Source organism: Mustela lutreola, chromosome 11 (genome assembly GCF_030435805.1).
Source record: "Mustela lutreola isolate mMusLut2 chromosome 11, mMusLut2.pri, whole genome shotgun sequence".
Lineage (NCBI taxonomy): Eukaryota > Metazoa > Chordata > Mammalia > Carnivora > Mustelidae > Mustela > Mustela lutreola.
In genome coordinates this window covers 48,525,430-48,550,425 of record NC_081300.1, presented here as the reverse complement: position 1 = coordinate 48,550,425, position 24,996 = coordinate 48,525,430, and the positions used below count along the sequence as shown (strand labels likewise).

General features: G+C 47.2%; 1 protein-coding gene and 1 long non-coding RNA gene across 9 annotated transcripts in view; one reads left to right on the top strand and one right to left on the bottom strand.

Annotated features, from left to right (window-relative positions):
* Positions 1-14,499: 14,499 nt before the first annotated feature.
* LOC131811709 (uncharacterized) lies at positions 14,500-20,889 on the bottom strand. 2 transcript variants are annotated; one of them, XR_009346080.1, is made up of 3 exons: positions 20,519-20,889; positions 19,422-19,629; positions 14,500-17,564 (listed from the first exon to the last, which is right to left on the bottom strand). It is a non-coding gene; the product is annotated as an uncharacterized LOC131811709 (long non-coding RNA). The 2 variants fall into 2 exon arrangements; XR_009346079.1 differs by lacking the exons at positions 19,422-19,629; positions 20,519-20,889 and adding an exon at positions 17,691-19,415.
* A 699-nt stretch (positions 20,890-21,588) lies between these two features.
* Positions 21,589-24,996, top strand: part of GATA6 (GATA binding protein 6) — a 131,455-nt gene continuing 128,047 nt past the window's right edge. For 2 of the 7 annotated variants that reach the window (XM_059140493.1, XM_059140494.1), the window contains exons 1-2: positions 21,772-22,034; positions 23,418-24,577. In XM_059140493.1, coding sequence (XP_058996476.1) covers positions 23,455-24,577 — 1,123 coding nt within the window. In that variant the 5' untranslated portion in view covers positions 21,772-22,034; positions 23,418-23,454. Of the gene's footprint in view, positions 21,608-21,771; positions 22,035-22,093; positions 22,933-23,417; positions 24,578-24,996 lie in introns of those variants that run through there. The other 5 variants (XM_059140488.1, XM_059140492.1, XM_059140491.1 and 2 more) reach the window with 5 other exon arrangements.

Sequence of the window (24,996 nt, the reverse complement as noted above, 5' to 3'; positions counted from 1 at the left end):
TCAAGCTGACTCTGTGCTGAGCATGGAGCCTGACGTGGGACTCCATTTCATGACCCTGAGATCACAATCTGAGCCGAAACTAAGAGTCGGATGTTTAATGAACTGTGCCACCCAGGCGCCCTCCCGACAAAAGCTTTTTAAAAATGACCTCTTGAAACTCTCAATAATTTCTTTCAAGGAAAAAAATTTGTTGTATAAGTGGGTAACAAAAAAACTGAAATTTTTTATGACTATTTAAACATGTACAAAAGTACTATTTACAGCTACTTAAAAATGTACAACAGGACTATAGATAATCAAATAGTACTTCTCTTTTTTTTTGCCATTGACATATGTAGTGTTGAAATTCATCTCATAAGGTGAACAGATCCTTTCTGATGGGTGATACACTTGACTTGCCCATAGGATAGCCCTGGTCAGGTTAATAACCCCTGTAGCCACTGTCTGTGGTGTTTTGTTACAGTAGCCAGAGCAAACTCATTCAGTAAAAATAGAGTTCAGCACCCAGGAGAGGGGAGCACTGGTGAGAATCATCCAGTATGTTAGGGTAACAACCAAGCAGGGGAATGGAACTACAGCCCCAGACGAGGAATGAAAATAAAAAGGGGGAATGAAGGGGCACCTGGGTGGCTCAGTGGGTTAAAGCCTCTGCCTTCAGCTCAGGTCATGATCCCAGGGTCCTGGGATCGAGCCCCACGTCGGGCTCTCTGCTCCGCAGGGAACCTGCTTTCTCCCCTCTCTCTCTGCCTGCCTCTCTGCCTACTTGTAATTTCTCTCTGTGTCAAATAAATAAAATCTTTAAAAAAAAAGGGGGGGGATGAAGACTTGTCTAGTGAATTTTGGACCAACTCTGTGAAGTTAAAGCTGTTCTCATGGGCTTTCCCAAACTCATCTCCCATACATAAAAGATCTTACATCAAATATAAGGTGGTAAGAACCCAAGAAGGCTGGTTCCACCATGTGATCATGTGAGAGGTCCCTCGTACCCATGGCTGAGTAGGGTAGGCAAGTCAGTTGTATGGAAGTAGGCTTAAGGTTTACTATATAGAAGGGTAAGTTTTGGCTCAGAATTAAGAGAACTTTCACTTTTTCCTCTGTAAGAACATTTGAAATTTAAAATATAATAGGGAATTTGTAAAATAGAAAAAGAAAAAAAAATCTCCTTACAATTTCACTATCCTTTTTTTAAAGTAATCCCTATATTCAATGTTGGGCTCAAACTCACGAACCCAAGTTTGACGGTCATGTGTTTTACTAACTGAGCCAGCTAGACACTCCCAAAATTCTACTATCTAAACCAAATTCATCATGTATTTCCTTTGTTTTTCTTCAAGTAAGTATATTATAGGTAGCCGAATAGGGTAAGTATACGTATGATTTGCATCCTGATTTTTAAAGGAATAAAATGAAAGTCTAAGCATGTTCTTATTTCGCTACATGGTTTCTTATAAAGATAACTTTTGAATGGTTGTGTAAGTCCGGTCAGTGCATAATAATTTATGCCTTGTTGTCGGATGTTAAGTTTGTGGCTGTTTTCTTCCTTATCAATATTCTCTTTAAGGTTCCTTCCAGCACTGAAAGTCTATGATTCTGTGTTTGGCAAAGGGAAATGAAAACCACTTCTCATATTATCTTCTCCATCTCTCATTACTCTTAAGAAGGGGCCTTTAGAGATATCCTGACATGTTACATTAAGTAAGTCAGATTTCTGTTTATTCCTGAGTATTACCTCTTACAAATAATTTTAAGAAATTTCTATCTAGTTGACAATGTAGGAGAGTTTTTTTCCCTCCAGATTATCTCCAAAATTTAAAAAATGGAAAATGACTATCAAGAATTTCTAGACACCTTTCATCCAGATTCCCCCAAAGTTAACATTTTACCTAACCATAGTACAATGATCAAAACTGGAAAAGTATTTCTGATACAATAATCTGGTCAGATCGGCAGACCTGATTCAGATCTCACCCACTGTTGCATCAAGTCCTCTTTCTAGCTCCAGATCCAATGCGGAATCACAGGCTCTATGAGCTGTCATGTCGCCTTGGTCTCCATTAATCTAGAACACTTCCTCAGTCTTTCTCTGTCTTTCACACCTTGATACTTTTGAAAGGTACTGGCCAATTATTTTATAGAATGATCCACAGCTGGGGTTGTCTTGTGTTTCCTCATGGATTTTCCATACCACCGAGCTGCTGTGTGTCCTTCCCAGAGCATCTCTACAGGGAAGCACATGGTGCAGATCTGTCCCACTGCAAGTAATGTTAACTTTTATCACCTGGTTAAGGTGGTGTCTGTTCAATTTCTTCACTGTAAAGTTACTATCTTCCCCTCCATAGGTATTGTGGGGACCTACCCTGAGACTGTAACATTCTCGGTTTTCATTATACTTTCACTGACCAATTTTAGCTTTTGTCGATGATACTTCTCTGAACCAATTATTTCTGTGTTTTCCATGTGATTTTCTGCTTTCATTATTCTTTCTATTGTTATGAGTTGTAATTTCCTTGACAAGGGTTATAGATGTCCTTAACCCATACAGCCCTGCATCATCCTTGTGTTAAAGCAGAAGAAGAGAGTATTTACCTGGGGTTCTCCCTGTGTTGTTCCTGTCATCAGAACGTAAGGGGGCTGTCAAAGCCATGCAGACGACAGAGCATCTTCATGTACTGCGTGGACCCCTGATTCTCTGAGTCTTCCTCAGCTAATTATAGCTCATTCCACCAAGGCATCACACACACACTTCCTCATATACTATTTATCTTCCGATAGCTATTGCTTCTTCCATTCTACAGCTGAGAAAAATGAAACCCAAGGAGGTAGACCCACTATCGGGATCAGATAGCAACACAACTGGAAGTTGTTTCCAGTTCCTGGAGGTTTTCAGTTCCTCTCTGGGGCTGGTCTAAAAAGTATATCCTTCTATTTGTGTAGGGATAACATGATATGTCTTCAGAAAAGATGTTGCTTTTGAACAAACTTATCATCAATAAGACTATCACTCTTTCGGCTATTGTACTATTTACCATTATAATCCAGGCTATTATTTGCAAATAACAATAATAGTTATCTAAACATAAGCTTCTTACAGACATAAATTTCATTGATTTATTTCATCTCAAGCTGAAATCTCTCTCTCTCTCTTTTTTTTTTTTTAAAAGACTTTACTTATTTGTCACAGAGAAATAGGGGGATAGAGAGAGAGCACAAGCAGGGGGAGCAGCAGGCAGAGGGAGAAACAGGCTCCCCGCTGAGCAAGGAGTCTGACCACTGGGCTCGATCCCAGGACCCTGGGGTCATGACCTGAGCTGAAGACAGATGTTTGACTGACTGAGCCACCCAGGCGTCCCTCAAGCTGAATTCCTGATGATGACTTAAAATTCTAAATGTGGAATCTGCCATTTATCCAGAATGGTTAAGAGGTTCTGGTTAACTGAACATTACCTTATGTAGCAGATCACCACCTTTCAAAGAATCCAAGGACAAAGATGAAGGGCAAGTAGTCTTTAAAATCAGACAGTAGCTTATGTTAGTACGAAAAGCAACTCTCACTGCATGGTGCCATTAAAACAGGAGGTAGGAGATAACCTAATTTTTAAAAAAAATTATCTTCCACATTAACTTATTTTCTTGTCATTTTTTTCTTTCCTAAAAGTAGCATGGACGAGAAAGAAATATTAGATTAGGTGTACCTTCTGGTGATTGGTATCTCGGATTTTATTTTATTTTTTTTAAAGATTTTATTTATTTACTTGACAGAGAGAGATCACAAGTAGGCAGAGAGGCAGGCAGAGAGAGAGAGAGAGGAGGAAGCAGGCTCCCCGCTGAGCAGAGAGCCCGACGCGGGGCTCGATCCCAGGACCCCAAGATCACGACCTGAGCCGAAGGCAGCGGCTCAACCCACTGAGCCACCCAGGCGCCCCAGTATCTCGGATTTTAAAAATGTACTAATATTTCTGTTCAACTAGTTTCTTTTCTTTAGGGTACCAGTAATGAGAGTTTACGAATGGGATAGACAGCAAGCATCTGCATTTGTTCCCACAATCAAGACTCACTGTGAACTCAGGGTCTCAGAGCAGGCAACCAACCCCTCCTGGCTGGTGTTGTTTTATTTTTAAGTCATTTGTGTCCCCAGTGTTTGTCCCTGTGCCTGGTACAAAGTAGGCACAGGATAAATATTTGCTGACTAATCTACTGACCCACTGACAGCTAGACTTCATAGCCAGGGTGAGGGCCCAGCCTGGGCCTTCCTGAATTCCTGGGATTTTTTTTCCTAATTCCAAAAAACAATACAAGCTCATTATAGAAACTTGTAAAATAGAGAAATTCACACACACTCAAAAGAGAAAATAGAGCTCTTCCTTATCTTACCTGCCATAAAGCTGATTATGCCATAAAGATGAGCATTTTCCCATTTATTAAATATTCTTCAAAAACATGTTTTTAATGGCAGTGAAATGATCCATTGTGTGGATGTGCCATATTTAATCATTTCCTTGTTATGGGTCATATAATTTCTTTACAGTTTGCCACCATTGGAGATAACGTGGTCGTGTTATACAATAAACTCTCCGACTAGTAAAGCTGATTATTAAGTTGCTTTCCAGAAAGATTATATACACTTAAACCCACTTGCTTGAGCACTGTAGATTTTAAATGTTGACAGTTGAGAAACAAGGGTTTTGAAATGACTTCTTTCCTTTTAAACAGCTTCCAGTGTGATGAGAATAAGCTAGCTTTTTCCTGCAGACTTAATTCTGAGCCCCTGTGAAGGATAGGGTAAATCACAGGGAAGTGGATAATTTGGAAAACATGCCTGGAAACCTCAACCTAAACTGAAGAGAGCATTAGCCCTTAAAAAAAAAAAAAAAGCTTTTAGGATAAAGCAAAGGAGCAATAATATCCCAAACAGAGTGATTAATAACACAAAACAACTAATATCATTATGCTCATTGTTGACACTTAATTTATGCCCCAAATTTGAAACTATTTTCTCTTTACAAAAGGTAAAATCATGCCAGTGAAAAGGAGGAAATATCTGGGCTAGAAACTAGCCGAAAGGAGGAGTACTTTAAAAAAAATAAATAAACAACATTCAATAGATAAAATTTTAAAAATTAAAAAAAAAATGAACATTCACTTCTGAGGAATAGATGTTTCATCCTGAAACAAAAACTTGATTTTTGAAAATAATATATAATAAAAGCCAAAAGATTACATAGGAAAATAATATATAACAAAAGTCAGAAATTATTTGCTATCATCATAAAAAAAGTTCATTCTGGTGCTTATATTTTTCTTTTTTTTTTTTTTAAGATTTTATTTATTTATTTGACAGAGATCACAAGTAGGCAGAGAGGCAGGCAGAGAGAGAGGGGGAAGCAGGCTCCCCACCAAGCAGAGAGCCTGATGCAGGGCTCAATCCCAGGACCCTGGGATCATGACTCGAGCCGAAGACAGAGACTTTAACCCACTGAGCCACCCAGGAGCCCCTGTGCTTGTATTTTTCTACAACTGCTTAGTCCACCTCAGAGACTCAGAGACTGGCTGACCAGACTGCTCAGTTCCTACTACAAGTTCTTTAGCTCCTAACTGTAACGTGTATACATCTCTTTATTAAGTCAGCATTTAAAATGACTATGAGCGGGTGCCTGGGTGGCTCAGTGGGTTAAGCCACTGCCTTCGGCTCAGGTCATGATCTCAGGGTCCTGGGATCGAGTCCCGCATCGGGTGCTCTGCTCAGCAGGGAACCTGCTTCCTCCTATCTCTCTCTCTGCCTGCCTCTATGCCTACTTGTGATCTCTGTCAAATAAATAAATAAAATCTTTAAAAAAAAAATAAAAAAAATAAAATGACTATGAGCCATTACAAACATGTAAAGTATTATTATTGCAATAAAAGAGATTAACTATTTAAAATTTAACCCTTGGAAGGACAATTCTATTTCCAGGCTTCCAGTCAAGCAAAGGCTGCAGTACTTAGAACCTCATGGAAAGCTTGAGAGATAGAGCTCTGGGCTCTGAGCCAGTCACGCAGTGGGAAACCACTGTTTTAGAAAGTGGGATTTTTGGAGTACGGTGGGAGTGGGACTGAAATCAATCTTCATGTGGGACAATTTTGCTGAGAAGCCTGAATAACTGACCCTTTCTTTATTTTGTGTTTTCACTGATTGTCATGAATCCCAGTCCAGCTTGTTTTCCAATCACAAGCCTATTTATTACATTTTACAGCTTCATGGTTCATGAATAAACACTGTAACCGCCACTAGTCAAAAAGAGGATACTCTGTAGAGTTGGGGTAATGTGCTTTTATTACTGTGAGGTAGTTGGGAAAGCAGTATTGACCCCACTTTCTTTGTACATTTCTTAGATAGTCTCATGGTTGCCCTTGTCATTTTAGTGCATGATGGGCTAAAGACAGATATCAAAAGTGGAATAAAGCCACCACAGTTTTGTCTCAAAACATCCCAGGAAGTCATTGGATACCAAAGCTATTTTGTCAAGAGACAAAGATAAGTCATATTTCTAGGGCGCTTATGTTTCCCTTCAATAAGGAAGTGGAATGGAGAGGAAGATGAAAGACACATAACTACTACTAAGCGATGCAAGATCTTTTTTTAAAAAATATATTTTATTTGAGAGAGAGAGAGAGATCGAGAAAGCATGAGGGTGGTGGAGGGGCAGAGGGAGAGGGAGAAGCAGGCTCCCTGCTGAGCAGGGAACCTGACTCGGGGCTTGATCCCAGAACTCTGGGATCATGACCTAAGCCAAAGGCAGGTGCTTAACCGACTGAGCCACCCTGGTGCCCCAAGATACGCTTTTCTATTGACATTTTCCTTTCTGTTGGTGGTGGTAGATTTGAAAGTTCTAAGCTGGAGTGAAGGTCTAAGTAGCTGGGATTTGGGACAGAAACTGGTGATCGTTGGTCTGGGGCTCCTAAAGGATGGAGATAAATTGTATTCTAGGATGAAATGAACAGAAGTGGAACATTTTCATTTCCATCCTCTGATCCCCACACCTGTATGCCCGCCCCTGTTCATCTAGCTTTCTTAGCCGCCATGCCACATAATACCTCCCTTGGTGGCTGGGGCTGGGGTCAATGGGGAAAGATGGTTTAGAGGATATCGTTGGTGTTCTGCCCATTTCTCTTCTTTACCCAGCTCAATGGACCATGTTTTCATTTTAGTTTACGTCATCACCCATGTATTCTGAAGTGAGATACTCTCAACCCCAACTCTTAGTTGACTTAATCCGATCAGCCCATTTCACTTCCAAGGTAAGCTCACTGGTCTAGGTGTGGGTGTATGGCTTATAGGGTCGCATCAAGGAAATCTCAGAACTCCTGCTTAAAATGCTATGACTGGGGTGCTCTCTTTCTCCTTTTTGTTCCAGGAAGTATGGAATCATTGCAATCCTTTTGCCACCTGATAGAAATGACCTAAGAATGAAGTCAACAGATGGGAGAGACACACACAAGGGAGTGGCCGAGAAATGGAGTGGGAGCTCCTGGGTTAAAATTACACTGAAGCTTGCCCCACTCTGAACTTCCAGTTACATAAACACATGAATGTCCTCATTGTCCAAATCAGTTAGAGAAGATTTTCTGTGTCTTGGATTCTAACTATTTACAGAGGGGTGCAGGTGTCTGGTATGTAGGCATCGTAAGGGATATCTCTAGGGACATTGTCTCCCTTCCTTTTTTTTAAAGATTGTATTTTTAAGTAATCTCTGGGAGCCTTGAACTTACAACCCCAAGACCGAGAGTTACACACTCTACCGACTGAGCCAGTCCCAACTGTGTCTTTCTTCTGACATGATTATAAATGGTAGTCAATCACTCACATTAACCTAGAATGTAGATTAAACAGTATACATTTGCAGTGAACAATGCTAGAAAGTAATATTGTTCAGGTATATACAATATTGTATAACAAGAGGGGGAAGGACAGTATTTTTTTTTTTTTAAGAATTTATTGATTTGACAGAGAGTGAGAGAAGGAGAGAACAAGCAGGGCGTGCAGCAGAAGGAGAGGGGGAAGCAGGACCCCTGCCCAGCAGGGAACCTGATGCAGGACTCGATCCCAGGACCCTGAGATCATTACCTGAGCCGAAGCAGAGCCTTACCCCACTGAGCCACCCAGGTGCCCCAGAAGGACAGTACTTAGGCTCTAATAATCATTTATCACATTATTTCTATGACAGAATTTACTCCAAGTCCGAAATAAGTGATTACGAGTGAACTTTTAGGAATCCTCTGGAGATCAGGTTTCTCACCAGGATGTCACAGTAGATGAAGTTTAAGGTAACTTCTAGCTTTAACATTCTATGATTCTTTGTTATCAGTTCATTTTAAGTTAGTAAAAGAGAAACCCAGTAATAGGGCAGCATTCTTGACTAATAGGGCATTTGAAGATTGTCAGCAAGCTGAATCTCGTTTGTTTTCACAGCAGTTGAAGATTTGCCATCATTATTTTAGCCATTTTTGAAATTCTAGCATACTGTTCACATCTTGCCCTTAAATATTTATATGCAGAGTACTCATTTTTTGATTTGTCAGTTTTTGGAAACCTGAGAGATCCAAACAGGCTCACATTTCTAAGAGCAAATAGTAATTTCCTCCTTCTCTACTCATGGATTTGTCAAAGCAGGGACCTTTTTATAATAGTGAGGTATTTGCCATCTTTAGATGGTTTCAATCCAAAAATGTAATGGTTCAAAATACTTTTCCTTCAACACTTAAGTAATAATAGATTAAAAAATAAGTGACTAAGTAAGCCAGAGAGTACCCTGAAATAAACAGATCCATGCCTGGAATTGTGATTAGGTGAAAATGACCTTACCTCTAGGTATGGCAGGTAATGGACTTCCTTGTGGAAAATAAATGTTACTAAGAAACTCCTCCCCCAAATCTTCACAAGAACTTCAAGAATTTGGAAACTCATACAAGCCCACACTAAAACAACTGTATGTGACCTTTGATGAGCTGGTTATTAGTCCACTGACTTCTGGTACCACACCAGCTTAGATCAGCCCCATGGCCACCTGCCTGGGGGTGGGCTGGTGGAAGAGGGACGAAGACACAAAGACTGACTGTGGGGTAGCCTGATGACAGCCCCTATTGGTTACACGACGCTAGTTATGAGAGACCAAAGATGATTTGACCTATTTCAAACTGTTGTCTTGGGCTTTCTCCACTTATCTTCATTTTCAGGAAGTCAATAGATCTCATTATCCTTGAGTCTCAGAGGGTGTGGATTGGAATAGCTCCTTTTTCCCACATTATTCCCATTCTCCGCCCTTTGGTTCCCATTGTACAATCTCCTACAAAGCCCTGTTCTGTTGCAAGCAGCTGCTCTGTAGGTAAGAGAATGGTTGTTTTATATGCTGCTTCTCTCCCCTGAATGGTGTACTTATGTTATGTCCAGAAATAATGCCTCTTCGGTGAGCCCCTGAGTTGGTGCATGGAGGGAAGAAGTGAGAGGTTTTTTGCTTTGTCCTTATCTCTGGCCCACAGTCCCTGTATCAGTGGAGAGATGAAGCAAGTAAGAGAAAATGTGATACTGATGTTTGTTTTTGATGTTGTAGAACAAAAGCAGCACAGCTGAACTAATGTGGGTCTGGGACTGGGCAGGGAAGTGGGATATTTTATGGTGCAATCCCTTAAAAAATGATTCTGGAGGCAAGGACTTTTATCTATAGGATTCTTGTGAGATGCTCCACCTTTTGTGGTGGCGTGTAAGAATGTATTGGACCTTAATTTCTTTAGCAGGTCTTGCCCTATTTCCCATGTACTTGGGGGCTTCTGCGAAGGGAGGACCCTCCGTGTCAATGATGGCTGGTTTTCTTCAAATAGGGCACCGGGGATCACGCTAGGCACATCCCCTCCAATGAAGAGAAATTCTGACTACTCTGAACAGCACAGTGGTAAACATAGATGACAGTATTCTTAAACTGAGTTCAGCAAAAATGAAAGAACTTGACATTGTATGTGAATGAGCCCTTCAGAAGTGACTCTTGTTACTCTTTCCCCCTTTTTGGTGTGAACTTACCCTATTTTATTTTTGGTGTGTGCCAGTCACAAGTCTGTTTCTTTATGTTATACTTAATGGCAAAAGGCATTGCTCTCAAGACTGAAATTTGTTCCTTTAATACTGGCGTGACAGAAACAAAAGATCTCTGCTTCATGTTCATGAAGACACTGGAGACGCTGCTGATACTTAATAAATTCTTCCTGATTGGAACAACTAGCCATGGATTCTTTTAAAGTGCTCATTCCAATTGGCTTAATAAATTAATGGCTAATACAGAATTCTGAGCACAGACAATATTCTCCCTCTTTTTAAATATTTTATTTATTTATTTGACAGAGAGAAAGAGACATCTAGAGAGAAGATCAGGCAGGGGGAGTGGGAGGGGGAGCAGCAGGCTTCTGGAAGGGCAGGGAGCCCCTGTGGGGCTTGATCCCAGGACACTGGGATCGTGACCTGAGCCAAAGGCAGATGCTTAATGACTGAGCCCCCAGGCACCCCTACAGACAATATTCTTAAGTGGCTGAATTAGAGGGGGTAAATGTGGAAAGTATTCTGAAGTTGGTTGGTAGTAGAATACCATGGAGTATCCAGTTCACAAAAACTGACGCAAAGCCTCAGCTTCTTTGAAGAGTAGCCAATTTCCACAAGCTAGTAATGATTTGTGTGTATTAGGATTATTGGATCAGAAAATGACTCATATAGGTATCATTTGATAATCAGCTCTACTCAATATAAAAATCACCTGCAAAAGTTGATGTTCAAACATTCTGGTTGAGGATTCTATTTAGGAGGAGAAGGAAAAAATGGAATTTTAGGAAGTCATAAAAAGAGATCGCCGTTTTCATTGTGGAATGATGTGGTGTTGGTATTGCTGGATTTTATGCTTTGAGTTTGGAGCCTTGTACCTGGAATTTTTGGTATTAGCATACTCAAGGTTACTGGTGTGTATTTAGCCAGTGCTTTGTGCTAGACTTTGTGTGTGTTAATGGGGAGACAAAAATGAACGAGATGTGATTTGTACCCTTCCGCTCTCACAGACTAGAGGAACACAGGGATGTAGTAAAGATGAGCCACCTGTGACTCGATACTGTGTCCTATGATCACGATACTGTCTGGCCATAAAGGAGGCAGCGGTAATCATGGGAGTGCCACTGGGTGGGTGGCGGAGGAGAAAGAGGGCCGGTGTGTGGTACAGACACATTGTGATGGTCTTTGCTGGTTTGGGGATAAGCTTTACAATCATTAGAATCATGCCAGTCGTGACTGCGGACACAGCCTAGGAAGCTCATGAGGACAAAACAGGTGCAAAAACCTGGGGCCAAGTGCTTCCCCAAGTGAGAAAGGCTACTGATTTGCCAGAAAGAAGAATCTTTTTACGTGTTAGACATTAAAATATTTGCACCCTGAAAGAGTTTCATTGCCTCTGCCACCTTCAATTTTGCCTCTGATGTAAACATGCTATGGTGGGCAAAAGCTTAGGGCTCCAGGGGTGCCTGGGTGGCTCAGCTGGCTGAAGGTCCGACGGTTGATTTTGGCTCAGGTCATGATCTCAGGGTTGTGGGATTGAGCCCTTCGTGGGGCTCCACACTCAGTGCAGAGTTGGCTCGTCTCTCTCCCTCTGCCCTGATGCTCCTCCTGTGCCCCTGCATGTTCTCTCTCTCAAATATACATACATAAATCTTAAAAAAAAAAAAAAAAGTTGGGGCGCCTGGGTGGCTCAGTGGGTTAAGCCGCTGCCTTCGGCTCAGGTCATGATCTCAGGGTCCTGGGATCGAGCCCCGCATCGGGCTCTCTGCTCAGCAGGGAGCCTGCTTCCTCCTCTCTCTCTCTGCCCGCCTCCCTGCCTACTTGTGATCTCTCTCTGTCAAATAAATAAATAAAATCTTAAAAAAAAAAAGAAAGAAAGAAAGAAAGAAAGAAAGAGAATCCTAGGATTCCATTCACAGAATTGTTGGCACATCTGTCACTGTGAAGACAGCATACTGGAAAGTACTATATACAGAAAGAGTGAGTTTATGATCTTAAATAATCCCGAGTAGGAAATGGCTTTCCCCCATATCTTTAGTTTTTTTATGCCTTTGATCACCTTCCTAACTTCTTGAGCCCTTGGTACCTCTGCTCTTCCCCCTCTTCTCCCTTCCCCCAAGAGATGGCCTGAACTAGAATGTACATTTTTACTTATTAATTAAACAACTCAAATCTGCATGTTGAGCCAGGCACTCTTCTAAGCACTTCATAAAAATCAACTAACGGAGTCAACTCACATTTCTTTGGGGTGGCTACTGTTAGTAACACCCTTTAGAGAAAAATGAGCAGTAGAGATCTTTAAAACTCCCTTAAGAACACAACCTCAGAGAGCAAGCTGAAGAGCTGGGATTTGAACCTGGAGACCTAAGCTCTCAATGTCCACCTGGGTGCTTAGTCCAGCCATAGCACTAAAGCGGGTATACGTCCTGCCTCGGGCCCACCTGCTCAACCACTTGCTCAACCACTCGTAGGCTCTTTGCTACTTACTGAAGCCTTTTCACTTGGGCCCAGAGCATGGGGAGCTCTTTACAAAAGATGCCTTTGAAATGCAAAGGCTGACCGCATCATTTGTGGATTCTCACCATGGCTTTCGGCAGGAGTCTACTGGGCACTGGCTATGTGGTAGGCAGTCTTTAAAAATGGTGTAATATTCACACTGTTTTTGTTGGATAATTGCATGCTTTTAATTTGTGGTATTATAAACAGACCAATAATCTCGTTTAGGAGTAGCCAGAGAAAGTTATTTGATATCCATTAAGTCAAGCTGCTATTTTTATTCACCTCTGTAGAGGTATTATTTTGGTCCAGAAAAAGCAACATTGTAATATAGTCTAATGGATACCTCCTGGGGACTGGATAGGTTGGGGAACAAACAAACAAACAAACAAACAAAAAAGAGCCTTCTGAAGAAGGTAGGGAACAATTTTGCTTACTTCCCTAAAAGGTAAGCCCAGTTTTCCCTTTAGGTATTACAACAGTTTAGCTTTTTTTAGAAAATGAATTTTTAAAAGGGGGGAAAAAATCCACAGCTTCTTTAGTTCATGGATTTGGAACAGTGATTTTTTTTAAAGACCTCCTTCAACCACAACTGCCTAAAATGTTTACCTTACTCAGAAATGTCTGAGAGTTCAAGAAAAGTGAAAGTATTAAATCACGTAAAACCAATTTAGTAAATGCAAAGTCCATATAGGAACCATATTATAAGTAAGAATATTCATCATCAGTGATTGCTTTTCATCAATGTCCTGTGATTTAATTTTATTATGTATTTATAGACAAATAATAGGTTATTTAGATAGCATCTCCCATCTGAAGACATTTCAGTGGTTTGCAAACTTGAGCCTTGGTTAACTGTTCAGTCTTTGGAGATGAATCATTCCTTTTGTTTAGCCCATTGGTATAGTATTTAGATTAACTTGTAGGTTTGTATTTAACCTGACAGAATCCAAAGAGCCAGATCAGACATGTGCTGGGCAGTCTTTTTCCTGGGGCCCGGACAGAGCTACATGCAGGGAAGAGGGCCTGAATCATTAGTTTGTGATTAATGTTTGTAGAAAAGTAATATTTCTACCATTTTATGGATGGAGCAACTGAGGCACTACAAGGTTAAGTGGCTTCCCCTCAATCACAAAGCTGTTTAGAAGATCCAGGAAAATCAGGCACGAATGGAAGCCAACCATGATTTTGTACTCAACTCTCACCAATTTTAAATCTTACAGTTTTGAGAAAAGTTCTAGTTCCTGTACCTGCCCACGGGCAGGTTACAAACCGGAAGTTGAAACTAAGATGAGAGGATGTTGCCAATCATTTTCTAGGGGAAGGGAGGGACCAAGGAAGGGTTGCTTTGGCTAACAGCTGCCTTGGGGGCTCTTATTCCCACGGACCCAGCCCTCTCGGACCGGCTGGCTCTCTGCTGATCCCCGAAGGCATCTGTCCATGAGGATTCAATCAGGCTCAGGACTGCTGGCCGGGGTGGGGAGCAGGGAGACTGTAAATCTGGGAAAGCTGCAAGTATTCAGGGTCTTGAACTTTATCAGGTTTGAATGTGTGATTGTGAAAGTAAAGAGCAGAGAAATGACAGCACTCAGTAAATCAAACATAGAGAAGATCAGGACTGTCACAGACAAGAGAAAAACAGGCTCTGGGCACAAGCCCCGCTGAAAACCTGCAGGCAGGCAGAAGACTTTTATGTTCCCTCCAGACTGTGCCTTCTGAAAAACAAATCTCTTCCCCTGTCATTTTATCTAGAGAACGGTATTCTTTGTTTTGTCCCACAGATTTCTTTATGTTTTCATTACTGAAGCTGAGATCCTGTTTTAGAAGATGGGGTGCTACACGGAAAAAACAAAAACCAAACAAATCAAACCCCCAAAACCAACAACCCAGAAAGAAAATCAGTTGAAAAATGGCTGGAACGATGTAGATTTTCCTCTATCAGTGTGTTCCGTAACTTCTAAGTGATCTTTATTTTTCTATTTCTTAACAAAATGGGATGTTCAAGTTTCCTGCATATACAGCAGTATCAAACTGAAAGGTACAGAGCATGGGAAGAGTATAGAAGTATTATCAGATGAGCAGGTCCATTTAATGAGCCCCCGCCCTCCCTTTTATCTAATGCCAGCCCACAGGTTGCTCTCCTTCATGGTCCCATCTGTTAACTCACTGCTGTTGCCAGAAGTTGTTCTCAGGGAGGGGTGCTGCTGAGGACTGGGATACTTTTCTTAAGGATGAGCCTCAAGATTACTATCTTTGTTAAGATTACTATCTATATTGTTTTTTTTTTTCTTAAAGATCTTATTTATTTATTTGACAGAGAGAGATTACAAGTAGGCAGAGAGGCAGGCAGAGAGAGAGGAGGAAGCAGGCTCCCCGCTGAGCAGAGAGCCCGATGCGGGACTCGATCCCAGGACCCTGAGACCATGACCCGAGCCGAAGGCAGTGGCCTAACCCACTGAGCCACCCAGGCGCCCTACTATCTATATTGTAATAGACTCGCGTGTACTCCAGCAGATTTCAATTTCTTGTGTGACCCAACTGTTCCCCGGAGCTAATTAATTTCCAGGAAAGAGGATGTTCGAGTCTGCTGCTGGCATTTGCAAAAGGGAACGACAAGGAATGTTTCTTCTTCAAAGGAACCAAAAGCCAAGTAAAGGATCTCTGTTTGTCTCACCCCACCCCTTTCTACTATAATGCAATAAATAAAATCCTCACTGCTGGTACATAGAGAATGCCTGAGACCTTTAATGAATGGCAGGACTTAAAGTGTGCTCAAAGCAGTTCTTCCCTGGAAATGAACCAGCTCCGGGGAACAGTTGAGACACACAACAAATTGAAAAATGGTGTAGTACAGGAGTCTAATACAGTATAGATACTAGTAATCTTTTAATCCCCTAACAATCCTGTAAGGCAGGTACTTTTATCATCCCCATGTTACAGATGGGAAAACTAAGGCAGAGAGAAGTTAGGGAATTTGTCCTGGTCATACAGAATGTGGCGGAGTCAGGTTTGAAACCTATCTCAGTTGCCTCAGTCTGTGAGTCAGAGTGACTCCCATCTTCACAAACTCACTGTGAAGCCGACAACACAACATGAGGCTGGGTACTTTTTTAGAGAAAGGATCAAGCATCTTCCTCCATCTTTGAGGCTCTACAGAAGTGCCAAACTTCTAGACTGTAAACACTTCAAAACTAGTTGCTAACCCTTCTAGTTCTTCTTTGGGCAGTGTACATGCAGTGCTGTGGAGCAAGTGCAGGAAACTGGAGGGCTGTATATGGGTACACAACTCTTGGTCCTGATTCTCTGCATATCTGTAACATAACTGAGTGCAGAGATCATAGTTCTGGGGGCAAATGCAGTTATTTTTTTATTTGGGGGCACTCCCCCCTTTAACTGACTTGAGGCAAACGTCCAAAAACTTATCTCCTTTTCCGCTTCTCCTTAGCAACACCTAACCAATGCCCCCCACCTCAACCCCCTAAGAAAAGAAAAAAACAGGTCTCTGAGCAGAGACAGCTCTGGGGCAGTGGCATCTGGACTCTGATCCTGGAATTGGCATTGTCTGCCCACCTAGTGATACCAGCAAACTCCAAGGTAAGCCTGGGGCCTGTCTGTCTAGTGTGTTGAAAATTTCTGTATCTCGTTCCCCTTTTGGGGAGTAGAAATGGTCTTTCTCCTTCCGATGTTCTGAGTTTTCCTATCCCAGGAGGCTGGGGTGGGGGTGGCGGTGGAAGGATTAGATAAGACAGCTGGTTTTGGAGTTCACCTTATTTGGAGGAGGGCAATGAGAAAAGAGAGGCAGATTTCACTTCCGGGGCCCAGACCGAGGTGACAGAAACTGAGGAAGTTGGTTTGCCTTCGGAATTCTGACCCCTGTCTCCAACTTCACCATAGAGCACAAGGGGATGGCAGAAGATATGGGGAGAATCTCCCGGGCAGGGAAGTCAGTGCAGTCTCTGATCTACCACCCTGAGGTTCTTACCCACACATACTACAAAGAGGTAGGAAAGGCTTCCATGTGTGTTTAGAGTTATAGGGGAATGCTACCAAAGAGGAAAAGAAATGATTCAGTGCACAAACTCCCAAAACATAGCCCCTGGCTCCCCAAGACCACTTTCCAGTCCTGGATCAGGAAAGTGGATATTCCCTACTTCACCTTTAGTGAAAGGGAAGGGATCCCGGCAGGGGCAGGGCCTCAGCCAAGCTGGCAGCCCTCAGCTTTGTGTAGTGATGCCAGTAGTAATTAATAATGATAATAAATACCACACTTCATAACCAGACCCAACCTGGGGATGATTGAAAGGCCGGACCTCTGCCTCCCACCTGCACGCTCTTACTCTGGGAGTCCACACCCTCCCCATTAGCCTCAGTCTAATTTAGCTGCCCAGTTCCACCCACCAGGTTCTGACCGGGGTTCAAAGGGAGTTCTGCTCCCAACGGCCAGTCATGTGAAGTAACTCGGACCCTAGGCAAACCCGCAGGGAGTGAGGGTGGGAAGGCAGGGGTGGATGGCCTACAGTAGTATTCAGCTTCAGAAAATAATCAAAAGGGATAGTAATTCAGGTCCTAATGAGCTCGGTTTAGTTTTTCTGCCAAGTGCAGGGGGTCTGTTTTCGGAGCCCAGCCGGGTCAGGCCTGAATTTCCACAGTTCCCGGGACCGTGGGGCCTGGCACCCCCAAGCCCGGCCGCCTGGGGACCTCCGCATTCCCAGGGCGACGGACGCAGGTCTCGCCGCGCCCGGGGAGATCTGGCCAGCGAAGCGGAGATCTCAAGGCGTCAGGACGCAACCAGGCCGTGGGGAGGGAGGCCGGCGCCGTGTGGAATGTCTTTATCGGGATCAGAGAGCCACAAGTTTCTCCTTCGCTGCTTTAAGCGATCACGGATAGACACCTTTCGATCTTTTGTCAGACATCTTGGCCCTTAATAGCTAAATTTATTTGGTTTAAAGCGGCCGTGGGAGAAGCCGGGAGGGAAGATCTTTCGTCGGTCATGGGTGGCCTAGATAACAGGCTTTAAAAGAGGGAGGGAAGAAGAAAGTAAAAAGGTTAATGGATGAGGGGAGGGCTAGGAGGCGCCCAGCGTGGGGCTTTTACAGCGACCCTCCTCCCGCCGCCCCTTATCGCGGCCCTAACTTACCCGCGGCGTATGAAATACATTAAATCACGTAAACAGCGCGCAGGGAGGAATGCCACCGCGATGACCTCTCGCGCGCCGCCGCCGCGAGCCCACCTCCGCGCCGTGCTGGCGGCCGCTGGCTGGGGGCGGCCCGGGACTGCGGGGCCGGGGGCGGCCGGGCCCGGCCTGCAGCCGCCGCGCGCCGGGACGCTATGCCGACCGCCCGGGCTCGGCGAGTTCCTTACCCGAAGTGACCGGCGGCGGGAAAAGGGGGCGGGGGACGGGGAGTGCTGGGGGCGGGGGGCGACCCAATTTTCTAGGCTGCGCAGTTTTCGTGCCCCCCCCCCAACCCCTGCCACGATCTGATATTTCTAACGTATATTTTTGGGCTTTCAAGAATTAAAACAAAACAAAACCACCCGCCGCCCTCCACCCCAAACACCGTCAGGACTTTCCGCAAGCGCCTGCACTGGACTGACAGCGGCTGAGTCCGAGAACAGGCCGCCCCACGACTATTGGGCGCGGAGGATGGCTGGGGTGGGGGGACACCAGGGTGACCCCTGTCCTTCGGCAAAAGCGTCCCAGGGACGGTAAGAAATCCGGTATAGGCGAAAAGGCCCTAGAGATGTGGCTTTGTAAAAACTCAAGTTTAAAACTTAAGTTTTAAGTCACAAATTCTCAAGTGTCGCTGGAGCAGCCTGGAGCTTTGGGGAACTGACGGCGTAATGAGCTTAAGTTTGCAGGGGTCAAGGCGTGTCGTTATGCGGGCTCCCGCCCGCGTGTCACAGCTCCTCTGGAAACAGAGCGTGGCTGGGTCCCCAAACATCCCTTCGCATTTAGCAACAAAGCCTCCGCCCCCTGCCCAATTGGCTGCTCTATTCTGGCTGGATTCGAATCGCGAATAGTAGTGTGGCGGCGCGCCCCAAATAAATCAGCCCTGGGGACAGGTCGCGCCCCAGAGCCAGCAACTCTCCGAGGACGAGGAGGTGGGCTCGAGGACGGAAGGCACACTGCGGAGGGACCACTCCTTGAGTGTAAATAGTCGGGAGAGAAAGAATTTCGTTAAGATTAGCAATCCCTCCACCCCCAAAGGAGATAGGCAAAAGAAAAAGGAGAAAGAAAAGGAAAGGAAAGGAAAAAGAAAAAAGAACCACGAAGAAAATAGAACTGTTAAGAGCCTGTCTATTTACTGGTGAACTATGAGGGGACTTCTCCAGTTCTTGGGTTCCTCCCTAGTTTAGGGTACACTTCTTTCCTCCGCGTTCCCTATGATGCCCGCCTTCCAAAATCAACTGGGGTACTCAAAGGAAACTCACAGCGCGGGACCTGGGAACCCCTAGGGGGTGGCTTTGAAAATGTGCCACTCCTCCCCACCCCGGGGAGTGGAAGTTTTCCCCGGGGCCAAATCCAGTGCTTTAGGAAAATGGTAAACTGGATGGGTCAGGCTTTACTTGCCTTTCCGCCTGAAGAAACTCTGCGGATTTAAACAGTTTTGATTTTAAGTTAACTAAAAAGAAAAATATTTTACTATCCATTCTCTCCTTTAGTTGGTAAACCAATCTAAAAAACTGCTACCGTACAAAGGAGCAAATTACAATCTCCCACCCTTGCTTTAGGCAGTGTTAGAGAGACTGGGAATCGGGACAGTAAAAAAAAAAAAAAAAAAAAAAAAAAAAAAAAAAAAAAAAGCCGGGTCCCTTCTTGAGCCCTTAGAAACGACAGGCTATAGTCCGCGTTTGCGCCCCTGCTCACCTCTGTCCCAGCGGTCCCAAGGCCAGTGCACCCTCTCACAACCGCTGCGAAGCTGCGGGAAAAGCAGGTCCCTAGAGCTTTAGCTGTTGTCCAGGGAAATTCACACAGACACCTTCATACTTGCTAATATGAAGAAATACAACAGGAACCAATTTCGGAGCTAGGTCTCCTCGGGGCTCAGGCTTGGAAGCTGTTCACAGCTTAAAATCTAAAGAGAATTTTTTAAAAAAAACTCATCTCTATTGGAAATCACCTCACTGAGATAATTAAGAAAAAAAAAACAACTGCTTTCAAGAGTAAAACCGAAAAACATTTCAAAAACAGTTGGACTCAAAGGAAAGTCAAATGTCCACAACGTTTCCGTATCTGCTGACAAATGAGCTTCTGAAAAGCTCAAAATTTGGTCGGAACTCAGGCAAAAGCCAAAAGAGAAGGCTTTGGAAGCCTTGGTTGGAGTTAAGTGGGAGGTGGACACCGGGTCATCTCTTTTGCTAGTTCCATTCGATCGAATTCAGGTTAAATTTTAAAGTCCTGAATCCTGCTCCAGTGCCAATCTCTGTTCCAGAGTTTTCCACCTTCACTCTTCCAGAATTGTGGCCACATTGAAACTGGGAGCCACCACAGTGATTGGGGAAAAGCAAAGAGGAACGTAATAAAAGTGACTAAACTGGAGGAGAACGGTTTATGGACCGCCGTAACAGCAGTTTAAAATTCAAAAGTGTTTAGCAGCAATTTACAACGAAGAATGGAAAAAAAAAAAAAAGATTTCTCGCCAACTTCCTCGATTTCGCTTTCTTCTCCTCACTGCCAGGCCCTGTCCCCTTCTCCCCCTAGGGTAGACAGCTTACAGTTCACATTTATGTTGAGAGAAAACATACTTTTAACGACGAGGTCTCACAATCTCTCAGAATCATTATTTTACATTGTCCCTACCTACTTAACGCCGGTTCAACTCTGCTTAAACTCCTCTCCCCTCCCCAACTGGAAAAACGCAGAATCAAAAACAACACAGAAACAAAAACAACCCCCCCCCCCCCAAGAACCCAAAATGCTTCTAGGGAGACTGACTTTTAGAAAATCATTTAATATCGATTTACCTGGGAGAAAAATGTAAAATCCATCCCCACAAAGCAACTCCTGCTGCCCTAGTTAAAATTCTCTCTCCGCGGCCTTCTGGGGTCGCGTCTGTCGGAAGAAATCTTTTTGTGAGCGAAAGGGAGCGGAGACATATATCACTACTCCTGCCGCGGACGAACCCGCAGCCGCGCGCCTCGCTGCTGACAGATCCGCGCTGATAACCCCGCGACGTTCATTTCCAGTCCCCTTGCCGGCTCAGCACCGTATCAGTTTGTACACAGTTGTGATAACCATTTGCAGGGAGCGAAGAAGGGGTGTGTATGTGAGGGTGAGGGTGGGGGCGGGGAAGCGGTATTTCCCGCTGGGTCCAGGGAAGGTGAACCCCCTCCCCCCTTTCCAACGACTTATCCGGAGACTTACCTGAAGTTTTCTCCAGGATAAGCTCAGAGCAAACGGGACACGAAAACTTGGAAAGCACCTTGGAACGCGACTGGGGTGGAAGCCCTTTTCATTACGCGCACCTTTGGGGACTAGACTTTACGTATACCACTACCCCGAATTAAAAGTTCCCCAAGGTTAGCTGATGTGTCGACGTAAACGTCCCGAAACCTCCTAGGAATTTAGTCTGTTTTTAAAAAGCAGGGCAGATATAGGGAGCTGGGCACTAGAGTTCCTTCTTTCCCGTATCTTTGGAACCTCGATCCCCGACGGTCACCACGACCCAGGGGCTCCATTAGAGGTCGGTGCAAGTTTAAGGTAGTTCACATACAAAGGCAGAGCATAAAGCTCTTTTAATGTGGGCTGAGGAGCGGGGAAGGCCCGAGGAGCAAAGCACTTTCCCCCTTATTCTGGAGGCACATTGACCCGAAAGCTGGAGCGTCCCTCCCGCCTCGATGGTGGCGCTGAGCTGTGCACTGCCAACTCCTCTCGTGCCACCCCCACCCCCCCACCCCGCCCCCGTGAGTGCGTGTGTAACTGGAGGCGGAGGAAAGTGCTGGGCCGGGTGGGTGTGGGTCGCCAGCCAGGTCAAGCGTTCCGCCACCTCTGCGCTTCCCCGGGTGTCCCAGGACTCGGCGCCCCCTTGATGGACTGGCCCCCCTCCGTGGAAGGTACTCGCAGCTCAGCCCACACACCCGCAGGCTGCGCGGCGCTCATTGTCTGTTGGGGTGGCGCGCTCCCCTCCCCCCGCCGCCCGCGATCCCCTCCCCACCCTCTTTTCTCTCCTCCCCTCGCTCCCTCCTCCTCCTACTCCTCCTCTTCACCTCCAGCGCCCAGCTGCTCTCACAGCGCAGTTCCGACCCACAGCCTGGCACCCTTCGGCGAGCGCTGTTTGTTTAGGGCTCGGTGAATCCAATCAGGAGCGCCGGCTGCAGTTTTCCGGCAGAGCAGTAAGAGGCGCCTCCTCTCTCCTTTTTATTCACCAGCAACGCCGCGCAGACCCCGGACTCGCGCTCGCCTGCCGGCGCCCACAACCTCTCTCCACGCCCGAGAGCAGTCTCCGTCGCGGCCGTTCTCCATGCGCAGCGCGCACTCCAGGTTCGGCTGCTTTCTCGCTTTCTCGGGCTCCCCTCTTTCCTTCCCTCTTCCCCCCGCACCCGTCGCGGGCCCCTCCGCCCCGGGCTATCCGACACTCTGCGGGCCGCGGTTGGCTATGGGGTGTCTCCCTTCTGTCGTGGCTGGCTGTAGCGACTCCAGGTTCCCGGGACACGGTGGACCAACTTCTGCTGTCTCTTCCTCTCCCCGAAGCGCTTATCTGCGCGCAGCCTTATCTCCGAGTTATCTGGCGCAAAGGGGCGGGAGCCGGCAGTCAGGCGGGCAGAGAGATTTCTTCCATGCTATCTAGCCCGGGTCTGTGTGTGGGCATTAATTTTAGTATGGTTATCTAGGAGGAGTCGAAGCGATTTGGAAAAGCAGTTCGGAGGAGGCCCGTCCGGCTGCATTTCGTCTTCCTATCCCACTCCCTCCGAGTCTCCCCGTCTTTTCTAACTGCTCTCCTCTTTGGGGTAGCTTCGGCCGCGGGGCGGTCTTATGCCCCCCGCCCCCCTGCATTTCCCCCTCCTCCTTTTCCCTGCGCTGCGCTCCACCCCGCTACGTCCGATTCCGGAACGGTCTGGCCTTTCGGCGGCTGGGGATGACCACGGGGTGGGCGGGGGTGGCCCAGCCGGCGTGAGCGCACGCGCTGGTGACTGCAGACGCCAGCCTTGTTAAGGTGTGCGGCGCCACGGGGAGGAGGGTTGGGCGTGAGACTGCGGCCCCGCGGGCACCCAGCAGTGCCTGGGCCCGGAAGGTCAGAGACTCGTCTCCGCCCCGGCGCCCCACCTTCCCTGGGCTGGATCGTACTTCTCTCCGAAGCTCGCGTTCTGTCCCGTCAAGCTCAGGGAAGCTCTGGGAAAGCCAGTGTGAGAGAAGGCGGCGGTTTCGTTTTCGGCGACAGGTTGCTTTTTTTAGGCTAATGATTTTTGCGCGGGCAGACCTCACACTGAGGCATTCCGGGCGGGGGGCATCCGTAGGGAGGCGGGAGAAGGCAACGCCAAGCACAACTACGTAAAAAATTCTTTTGTGTGTCAGCGGCCGAGAGGGAGCCACTTCGGAGGCGGAAGAAAAACGGCGGCTAGTCTCACCGTCACTCCTGGGATCTGGCGCGCGCAGATGGAGGATGCTGCGGAGGGGGGTGGGCGGGAAGGCGAGGCGACCCAGGCGGTGCAGACGAGGGAGGTCGGATATCCCGGTCCTGGGAGGATCCTGCGGCGGCTGTCCAGGCTCCGATTCCCTTCTTTGCTCATCTCCCGCGCCCGGGGCATCAACAGGGTATTTGAGGATTCCCATAAGCTAGAAAAGGCAGTGGGAATGAGGTTTTATGCGGTCTACGGTTCTGGTAACTTTTCTTCCCCTGTTTTGTCTCCCCTCCCCCTGTCTCAGGAGCTAGAAGTTAGCTTGGAGAGGCGCCGGACCGTGGATGGCCTTGACTGACGGCGGCTGGTGCCTGCCGAAGCGCTTCGGGGCCGCGGCTGCGGACGCCAGCGACTCCGGAACCTTTCCAGTGCGGGAGCCTTCCACGCCACCTTCCCCCATCTCCTCCTCTTCCTCCTGCTGCTCCCGGGGTGGGGAGCGTGGCCCCGGCGGCGCCAGCAACTGCAGGACGCCGCAGCTCGACACGGAGGCGGCGGCGGGACCCCCGGCCCGCTCACTTCTGCTCAGCCCGTACGCCTCTCATCCCTTCGGGGCTCCCCACGGACCTTCGGCGCCCGGGGTCGCTGGCCCCGGGAGCGCCCTGTCGAGCTGGGAGGACCTACTGCTCTTCACTGACCTCGACCAGGCCGCGACCGCCAGCAAGCTGCTGTGGTCCAGCCGCGGCGCCAAGCTGAGTCCCTTCGCACCCGAGCAGCCCGAAGAGATGTACCAGACCCTCGCCGCCCTCTCCAGCCAGGGGCCGGGCGCTTACGACGGAGCGCCCGGCGGCTTCGTACACTCAGCAGCCGCCGCCGCCGCAGCCGCCGCCGCGGCCAGCTCCCCGGTCTACGTGCCCACCACCCGCGTGGGCTCAATGCTGCCCGGCCTGCCGTACCTGCAGGGGGCGGGCAGCGGGCCCGCCAACCACGCGGGCGGCGCAGGGGCGCACCCCGGCTGGCCTCAAGCCTCGGCCGACAGCCCTCCGTACGGCAGTGGAGGCGGCCCGGCGGGCGGCGGGGCGGCGGGGCCCGGGAGCGCCGGCTCCGCCGCGGCGCACGTCTCTGCGCGCTTCCCGTACTCGCCCAGCCCGCCTATGGCCAACGGCGCGGCTAGGGACCCCGGGGGCTACGCTGCAGCTGGTGGCGGGGGAGCCGGCGGCGTGAGCGGCGGCGGCGGCGGCAGCTTGGCGGCCATGGGCGCCCGCGAGCACCAGTACAGCTCGCTGTCGGCCGCGCGGCCGCTGAACGGGACGTACCACCATCACCACCACCACCCGAACCCCTACTCGCCCTACGTGGGTGCACCGCTGACCCCCGCATGGCCCGCAGGACCCTTCGATACCCCAGTGCTGCACAGCCTGCAAAGCCGCGCGGGAGCCCCGCTCCCGGTGCCGCGGGGCCCCAGCGCAGGTAAGGGGATATCTGCTGCGTGGGAGTGGGGGCCTAAGGCTCTGGAGTGGACGAGGGTGTGGAACACCTATTTGACGTGGGCTTTGTTCGAAGGGCTTTCCTGTTTTCGGTGCCTAGAGGTCGGCTGAGCCCCAGGGAGGATTTGCAGAACTTTGGCAGGCCTACCCCCAGAGTCTGGCAGTGTCGATGAGGTGCTTTTGTTTTGTGGATTGTTTCGGTTCCTTTCCACGAAGGAGTTTAAGGTCGCGTGTACAGTCTCACTGCCTTGGAGAAGCTCGAGGGGCTTGAAAAGTGAATGGGGTGGGCAAATTGGAAAAAGCTTGGGAAGGAACTTGTCACCGTCTCTAGTTTGCCTTAGTGGAAGAATGAGATTCTTGCAGGGGGGGTGGTAAGTTTGGGAGGGTGTTGGGCAGTTGCTT